Here is a 9,380-nt window from a genome sequence, read left to right as displayed (position 1 = left end):
TTTTTAACCTGTTAACTCACTTGCAAGTTATTAGTGACTACGGTAACCAAATAGCTATTTTACCCTAAGAAATTATAATATGAACATATAAGCGTATACTACAATTATAAAAAGAAAATGTAAAAAAGAAATAGGAAAACGCTAAATCAATAACAATTTTTTTAAATTTTTAGAATAAAAGAGTTGCGAAAAATTAAATTATCCTCATATTAATTTTTATTAAAAATATTGATTTTCATTGAGGTAGGACATTTTCGTATTTTCACAGCTCTTATGCTCCGAAACTTAAATATTAGCTCTGAATGTAACAACTTAAGAGAAAAAAAGGACTTGTTGGTGTAATAAAGCCACAAGGCACAACAAGCTGACACTAAAATAGTCACAAAGGATTGAAAATCAATCACTGACATTTCCTATCTTAATATTCTTACCATCCCAACTTTCCTGTCTCATACTCTACTTCCAATGTACTAAAAACACCCACCCAAACATCATTACATAACACTGCTGTAATAACACAACACGCATACTATCTTATATTATAACTTTTTGTGCTGTAATGTTACTAAAACCCATAAAGTTCAGATCTTTTTCACATATTCTCTGATTTTAAGTGATTTAACAAGGCGGGCATCTCTCAAAAGTTGTCAAAATATGAAATTGAACTCGCCGGAGATATGTTCTTGGGCAGATATGCCGGAGGAGTTGTTGAGAGAAGTGTTGGTGAGAATTGAATCATCGGAGAAAGATTGGCCGATGAGAAAGACGGTGGTTGCTTGTGCCGGAGTTTGTAAGAGCTGGAGATGTATTATGAAAGAGGTTGTCAAGTTGCCGGAGTTGACCGGAAGTTTGACATTTCCGATTGCTGTTAAGCAGGTATTTTTTCTTGATTTTGTGTTTTAGTATTTTGTGAATTGACTTGTTTTTTTATTTTGAGGATTTGTGGTTTTTTTTATGAATTTTGTGGATTTTTGTTGTGAATTATGTAAGTAAGATTGTTGGATTTGATTTGTTGAGGGATTACTTGGATAATGGTTTAAGGTGTCGAAAGTGCGTTATTTGGGAATGAAGAAATGGTTATTAGGGTCCTCTTTTAGGGAATACTCAAGCTTAGTGTTCACATTAGAGATGTGATGCTAATTATGTTACTGTCTTTCGGGAAATTTTAGTGCTCGGTTTGATTGGAGAATGGAATTGGGAAGGGATGAAACGGAAAATTGGGAACTGTATTTTAGGGGAAAGGAAGGATTTAAGAGGTAATAGTGAACAAAAGTTAGTGAGACTGTGAGAGCAATTCTCTATGATGATGTCTGGAAGGAGAATGGAGCGAATTCCTTCTATATTAGATTTTGCCAAGGAAAGGAAATGCTGAAATGAATGAAAATCTTAAACATTTGCCAGTAAAATAGTATTTATTATTATTTCATCCTCTTCCAATTTCATTCACCCTAATTGAACACAACATAAGGTGGATAGGACTTGGGAGAAGCCAAGAAGAGCGTAATATAACATGACCGTTGTGTTAATGATATGTTCGAATAATGTGAATGTAAAACGCTTTGTTCTGGGGCTATACACTGATAGGAAGATCGAATCTCATTCTTGGATGGAGTATTGGAGTGTATTTGTAATTATGGTTAATGGTGTTTAAATGAAGTAATGGACTATTTACAGAGTTATTGTTGGTTATCTTTTTTTTTTCTTTACATGATTGTTGGTATACTATTGTATTAGAATGTGTGGTTGGGACATGCAATGATGTAGGACTTTCCAGATTAATTTTGGATATATTGTAATTTTGTGCTGATCTATGATTTAAATCATATCTATTTCCAGCAATAAATAAAACTTGTGTCTTTACTCCCACAATTTGCTTTCCTGTTTCATCTCTTCCTCTCCTATACTTTTGTTTAAATATAAAAAATCCGTTTTTCTACGGAGATTGGGGAACCAGCCTTCACTCTTCTCTGGCATAGATTGTCCACTTGAGCATTGAACATAAAGAGTACTTTTAGACACTGTTACCCTGGACCAAATTTGGTGTCCTGTGTAAAGATTGCTATCAGTACTGTTTGTCCCAAGTTACAGGTTACAAGTACTTACAACTGCTAGCAGTTGTGGTATCATTAGATATTAGCAGTTCGATAATCGCACACTCTTGCTGGATATTATTAATTCAAAGTTAAAGGTCAATGTTCCTCCTGATTGTATCATATGTTTGTTACATCTTTTCTTTCAGCCTGGTCCAAGGGAATCTCTCATAAGGTGTTTTATAAAAAGGAATCGGTCGACTCATGTATATCATTTATTCCTCAATTTAACTCAAGGCAAGCATTTAATTGTTGAATCCCATGGCACAAATCATTGTTAATATCAACACTTGATAATAAATTTGTACCAGTGGGACACACAGAGGTTATTCATCCTCTAATCACGCTCTTGCTATTGCTGCTGATTTGTACATGTTTGCAAAATTTAATCTTTGTGGCAGCATTGGCTGATAGCGGGAAGTTTCTTCTTGCTGCTCAGAAATTCAGGCGTGCAACAGTCACAGATTACATAATCTCTCTGCATGGTGATGAGATGTCAAAGGGTAGCAGTAAATATATTGGGAAGCTGAGGTGCGTCCTAACTTAAATAGTTTATGCTCGACTTAAAATGTTTTACGGAAGGAACTCATACTTGTTTTCCTTCTTTTTCTGGAAAGATCTAATTTTCTGGGAACCAAATTTGTAATATATGACGCTCAACCAATTCATGCTGGTGATAAAATGATGAGGAGTCGCTCAACTAGACTTGTGACTTCAAAACAAGTTCTTCCTGTTGTTCCTGCTGGCAACTATCCTGTGGCCCACATTTCATATGAGTTAAATATGTTAGGTTCCAGGTAAAAGAAATACTTATCTGTTAGTTGCATCTGGCTGTTTGTTTATATGCATTTATATATTTTTTTACAGATAATAAGCAACACTGAATTTTCTCGTTTTAAATGTATTTTCGAAATATATGTATGGAAGGAGTAGAATTGGTTAAGTTTGTTCGTTTCAATTCTTTTTGATGTAGTCTTGAAGTGGTATCATTTTTAAAGTGATGTTATTTCTGGTAAAAGTAAAAGCGGTTTTTTGATGTACTTATCTAACCAGCAGGGGCCCTAGAAGAATGAACTGTATTATGGATGCTGTTCCTGCTTCAGCTATTAAGCCAGATGGTGTGGCTCCATTACAGACTGAGTTCCGGCAGAGTAGCGCTGAAGCCCCTCCATCATTCTCTTTCTTCCGATCAAAATCAAGTCGTATGGAAAAGTTTTCACCTGTACCCATAAATGATCAAAAGGACGCACATCTGATATTGAAAAACAAGTCCCCAAGATGGCATGAGCAACTACAGTGCTGGTGTCTGAACTTTCATGGACGTGTTACAGTTGCTTCAGTGAAGAACTTTCAACTGGTGGCTTCTGCTGAGGACGGAGAGGCTGGACCAGAACATGAGAAGGTCATCATACAATTTGGTAAAGTAGGAAAAGATGTGTTTACCATGGATTATCGCTACCCTATATCTGCATTCCAGGCATTTGCCATATGCCTTAGCAGCTTTGACACAAAAATTGCTTGTGAATGAAATCATCTAGAGAAAGATTTTGAGCATACTGTTTTGAATGTATATTTTTAGAAGTTACATGCACATCTGTGTAAAACTAATAGAATGCTCAGTTGAGAGATATAAACATGTAGGCATGAGAAGTATGCAAAAATCAGTTTTCCGTTGTGTTTGTATATTTACTCTGTTGTGTTTGTACATTTATATACTCTTTAAACATTTGGCATTGTTACTCAAGACACAATTTTCAGTATTCTTAATATGTCAATTTGCATTTTGATATTAGTCTTTTGAAGTTAGTCTCTCTTAATTAGTATATACAACTGCCACATCGCTCAGGGTTCTAATAAATATGAATTTATGCCGATGCCAAATCACAAGAACTGCAAGGGAGCTACTACGTGATTCTTTTGTGCTTCTATATGGTACTTGAGTTCGGTGATGCATGGTGCTGTACATAATATGGAGTGATTGTAGATGAATCTGAGCTCAAATTGTATTAACTCTTTTCCTTGCTTTGCAAATTTGTGCATAATATCAACCAGCTCTTTCATAGTTTTGTGCTGCCAGTACAGTTCTTTCAATAATCTTTGATACGATGGTGTTTAGTCCATAAATTTGAATTTGCTCGAACTCGTGATTTGTGTTTTGCTGGTTTACTGAGCTTCAATCAATGTACAGTCAAATGGAATGTTATCCAGAACTATATCATACTTGATGAAGCAGAAGACTAGACAGTAGTAACCTCTTCTAAGATGTGTATGATATGTAATTGATCGTGTACACAACTTTCAAATAAAAAGATGAAAAGTGTAGCATCTGTGGCGCCATTTGGAGCATGTTTCAGCTCTTAATCTATTGCCAATAGTCAAACAGGACCCGTAGTGCCATATATTGATATTGGCTTAGCAGGAAACAGTCAAAATTGGAGGAGATTCTACGGTGCAAACTCGATGGTCCCAGTTAGTAAGGATGTGACGTGCCTTGCATTTGTGGATGCAGGCTCAAAACCAAAGCCAAGAACGTCGATAGTCGTAGGAAGGGTATCAGATGGAGAACTATGTTATTGAATTCGATCTGGTCCTGGTGCTTCCTTAACAAACTTCTTGATTAAATCGGTTTTATTATCTGTTTGTTGAGGTGCATGTTCTGATGGACCAGTTACATCAACATCTAAATTAGCAGCAGCTTCACCAGTAATATTCTCATTGGCAGCATCAGAACTTGTAGATCCTGCAGGATCAACATCCTCTGATAAAATAGCAGTATGTGAGGCTATAGAGGCTTCAACATCATCCTCTAAATTCTGATCTGCAGCCAGGTTCTGATCAACATCCAAAATTGGTGTTGTTGGTGGAGTGAGTTGAATTGGTGGAGCTTCCAAGTACAAAACCTCAGGCACAATCAAGTTATGAATATCAATTTCAGCACTTGTACCTAGTTTTTCAGTATGTACTGGATCAACTATAGGTGACATAGGAGGTGTAGGTATTCTGTCTTGAGCAGTTTCTGGTTGTGCAGAAGGAAGTAATTCAATAACAATTGGTTTTGTTGAGATCAGAGATTCCTGATCCCCTTCCTTAGCTGCTTCCACTACATCCTCTGAATCTGACTCAACTATGTCCCTGTGAGCTCTCTGTTTCTTTAATTTTCTTCAAAAGTGGAGACACTGTAGGAGTTTTATCATCAGAATTTAACTTTCTAAGCCTTTTGAGGGGCGTAGAACTCCCAGTTACAGTATCTTTCTGAGAAGAAACATTCTCAGCTTCTACAACAACAGGTTCTGATATTGGAACCTGTTCCTCAGTTGTTTCCTCAAATCAACAGAATTTAATCAAAACATTCATCACAAAATAAAATTAAAAATCGATGTAGTAAAGATTAATAAATTGCAATTAAACATGCACAGTCACATAATTTGAGAAACAAAGAACAAATCTTGCAATTAAAGAAAAATGTCATTGATATATCAGATGAGTACATTTCATGAAATTTATCAATTACATGCAAAAATTACAAGATAGGCCTATTCTACGATTCTTAACATCAACAACCTTAGTCTTAGTCTAAGAAGCCTGATAAAGCTGATGGTGAAGAGAAACGGATGGATGAAAATTAATTTTTCTTCCTACTTTCAACAAAGAGAACAACAAGACGAATGATTTGCTCCTGCTGTTTAAGAATACGGAGATTAACTTCTCTTTGGAAAGACAACAGATCATTTTTAACGTTCTATGGAAGTTGAATCCATATGACGAATGGAATGTTGTTGATAGGATATGAAGTCGGAATTTCATTTCGAAAGATAGTCACAGTCTCTGTGCCATAACAGTAATACCAACTAAAATGTGCCATTGTTTGAGAGAAATGAACAAATATGGTTTTACTGATAAATGATCAGTCATTTAAATAGGCAATGGAATTCTATCTTATCTCAGTCAGTCATGACATAACCATGTTCAAGTTCTACATATAGATTGAATTTGATGATTGTTCAATTTAAACTTCTCATTGACCATTCTGACCTAGGCAACCTCTCCAGCCCCCTAAATCTCACATATATTTTACCTCTTCCGGTGGGGGATCAACACAAATTTAGTATGCTGACAATGTATGCAAATTTGCAAACACAATCTTTTTAAAACAAATTTTATCATTGTATGTACTTTATATGTTGTTATCCATATATACAATATTTTTGAACTATGATATCATATTAGACCTCTTTTCTTGTTATAAATATGATAGCTCTTATGAGTGCAACTACCTTCAATCCAAACACACACTTGAGTAATATTTTGCAGTCATGGCTAGTTCAAGAATTGTTTTCTTCGTTTTTCGTCTAACCTTAGACTCTCGTTCAGCACATTGCTGCAAGAAGATCAGGAGCTTTCAAGGAGAAGACACGATGGTAAAGGAAATTGTTTATGTGCATACCCTTCCGAAGGCTCCCGTCCTTGTAGCAACTTCAGCTCGTGACCCGATTATTGACAAGAAGCTCGTCGTTCATCAAGTAGAAAGGCCTAGACGAAGACTTCATCAATCATCAGTTCCGAGTCCAGGCGTTGGTCACAGTCACTAGTATGTAGGGATAAAGGGATAATACCGGAGGGTATACACAACATGAGCTACTGTGAAATTAAACAAATAGTTTGTAAATAATGTAAATTTTAAGGGGATACAACACTCATACAAACAGTTGGCTGAGGAACCTTTAACACCTAAATTAATATTCTTTAAAGATGATTTAGATTTATGATAAAACCGACTACTTTTAACTCCAACTTGTATTTCTCCAATAGTGAGAAAAGAGGAATGTATAGTACCAGTTGTGGCTTGCAGTTTCACTTGAGATGTCAAAGACTCATGTCTTAGCTATAGTTATATCATTTATGATGATTAGTGATAGAAACTACCTTTAAAATTTTCGGCTTATGTTAAGACTGTCAATACTTTAAAATCTTCACTGGAACGTATCTTAGATTCACAAAGGATTAGACATACATCTTCTGAAAATAAAAATACAAGATCTGATAGTAGTAATTGAAAAGACATTTCATAAATCAGCCCAAATTTTTACTTAATATTATGTTGCAGCTCCAATCATATTAGATTATGTTATTACACCCGTTAAAGAAACTTTTGCGGGGATACATATCTTTTACAACCATTATGACTATGTTATCTTTTGTTTAGAATAATTCACTATTACAGTTCTTTTAATATTTTTCTTCACTGCTCTGCCTTCAAGAATACCGTAATTTTTAATAAAAAATATATTTTTTTAAAAAAATATTATACAGCGATGCACAAAGGATATAATTTGAAGTTATATGAATGTGGGATAACATTTTTGGTACATACCAGCAAGAAATTATACATACCAGCAATGACATTACTGAGTACTTTTTTTTATGGTAGGTAACCCGCAGCTGCTACCCTTCGGGTGCGCAGCGGGTAAACCCTACGGCCTCACGTAATAGCCTGCAAATCATGAACCACGGTAAACCGCATTTAAGCGACAGACTTTGATTCAGGAGGCATAATCATAAATTCTCCTCTCGTGGGATTCGAACTTGTGACAAAAAGGATAGTTATCCCCTTTTTAACCAACTGAGTCAACCCGTGTAGGCACGTTACTTTCCCATTGATCTACACAGTACATATAGATGACCTTGTATAAATGGCATTGTATTGTTTGTACGTGCCTTTTCAAGCGGATAGGCAGACTAATGACGTTACAAAAAAAAAGATAATAAGATTTCTACGCCTCATGTTAATCTGATCATGAGTGTTGTTATATTTATCGTCATATTTATTATTTTTGTCAGGTTCAATTATATTCAAATATTTTTACATCATAAAATAATATATATCTATAACTTAATTTTTACGCCTAATGCTAACCTGATAACTTTCTCTACAAACTCAATTATACTTGTTACCTATATGAGCTCAACCATATTCAAATATTTATATCCTAAAGTAATATATATCATCAACTTGATTTCTACAGTTGTTATCTCTATCAAACTCAATCATTTTTATTATTTTTATTAAGCTCAATTACAGTTCAAGTTATTTTACACCACAAAAGACTCAATCATGTTTGTTATTTTTATCGGACTCAATCATGTTCAAGTTTTTTTACATCACAAAAATTATTTATATTAAAATGTGACAAAATGGTACAACATGATACATTTAATTTTTTAAACAAAATATGAAACATAGTATAAAAATATTTTTAAAATTAAAAAAATAAAATCTTTGAAAATTTGTTCCAGCAATAAAATATTAATTTTTAACTCTACAATTACAATAATTTTTGATCTGGCAAAAATAAAATGATAACATATTTTAAATAAATATGAATGCATGATTCCAGCAACACCAGGTTAAACATTCTTGTAAAATGGATCTTGAGAATTGCATCCCTCTGTATATACAGCTACATGTTACTAATAAGCTAAGCAGTTTGTTTCTGGAGATTCTTTCTAGAAGGAGATTCTTCCTCATTTATTGGCAGATCATCTAATAGCCATTCTTGTTGATTTAGGCTCCTAACAAAGGCTGCAAATGAAGGAATCAGGAGAAAATAAATCTGATCCCATCCTTTGATAGGTGAACAAGTCCACCGCCTGATCGCCCCCCCATTATTTCGTAATATTAGATTATGAAAGAAAATTAAGTTTCTGGGCCATGAACACATTCGTGAACATTGTGGTGAAGAGAAACTGATCATTACTTCTGTTAATATTGTTAAAATCATTCCATGCATTAGTTTTTTAGTGCTGAGGAGAGTAAAGCAGGGCACATTATATATTATATAATAAATTCTAAATTTATTTTTCTACATTTTGTTTTAACTTTTAACTGCATTACAAGTTGCAACAGCTTGCTATGAGCCAAGGACTACAGACAATTGAAAAAATTTACCCCTGTTATTAAAATATATGAAATTTCTATCAGTTTGAGATCTGTTATTATGAACTAGCATTCTGTCCTGTGAACAAAAAACACTTGCTACATGCTCAAACAGAATCATTGTCGTAATGTAATTAATTAGCAAAATAAAAGTGAGAGGTAAGACTCAAAATATTGTAGTTTCTGCATTATTCATGATCTAAATACATAAAAAAAATCGTTCAATCTTTTCTACTTATATGCTTATCTAGACAAGAAAGAATCTAAAAAAAAAACAATCACATATGATCAATAGTGCAACTAATCTTAAAGTTTTACATAAAAAATTCTTTCCACTACTAACTATTAGTCCGACT

General features: G+C 34.1%; 1 protein-coding gene across 2 annotated transcripts; it reads left to right on the top strand.

Moving 5' to 3' along the window:
• Positions 1 to 361: 361 nt before the first annotated feature.
• Positions 362 to 3,859, top strand: LOC141659177 (tubby-like F-box protein 3). Of its 2 annotated transcripts, none has more exons than XM_074465947.1 (5): positions 362 to 876; positions 2,240 to 2,327; positions 2,492 to 2,621; positions 2,708 to 2,887; positions 3,144 to 3,859. In XM_074465947.1, the coding sequence occupies exons 1-5, from the start codon at positions 655 to 657 to the stop codon at positions 3,616 to 3,618; spliced, it is 1,095 nt and encodes a 364-aa protein (XP_074322048.1). In that variant the 5' UTR covers positions 362 to 654; the 3' UTR covers positions 3,619 to 3,859. The 2 variants fall into 2 exon arrangements, with proteins under 2 accessions (XP_074322048.1, XP_074322049.1); XM_074465948.1 differs by having other exon boundaries at positions 365 to 876; positions 3,147 to 3,859.
• Positions 3,860 to 9,380: the final 5,521 nt, after the last annotated feature.

This window comes from Apium graveolens, chromosome 5 (assembly GCF_009905375.1).
Source record: "Apium graveolens cultivar Ventura chromosome 5, ASM990537v1, whole genome shotgun sequence".
Classification (NCBI taxonomy): Eukaryota; Viridiplantae; Streptophyta; class Magnoliopsida; order Apiales; family Apiaceae; genus Apium; species Apium graveolens.
The sequence above is the reverse complement of the archived record's forward strand: the minus strand, read 5'-3'. Positions and strand labels throughout refer to the sequence as shown.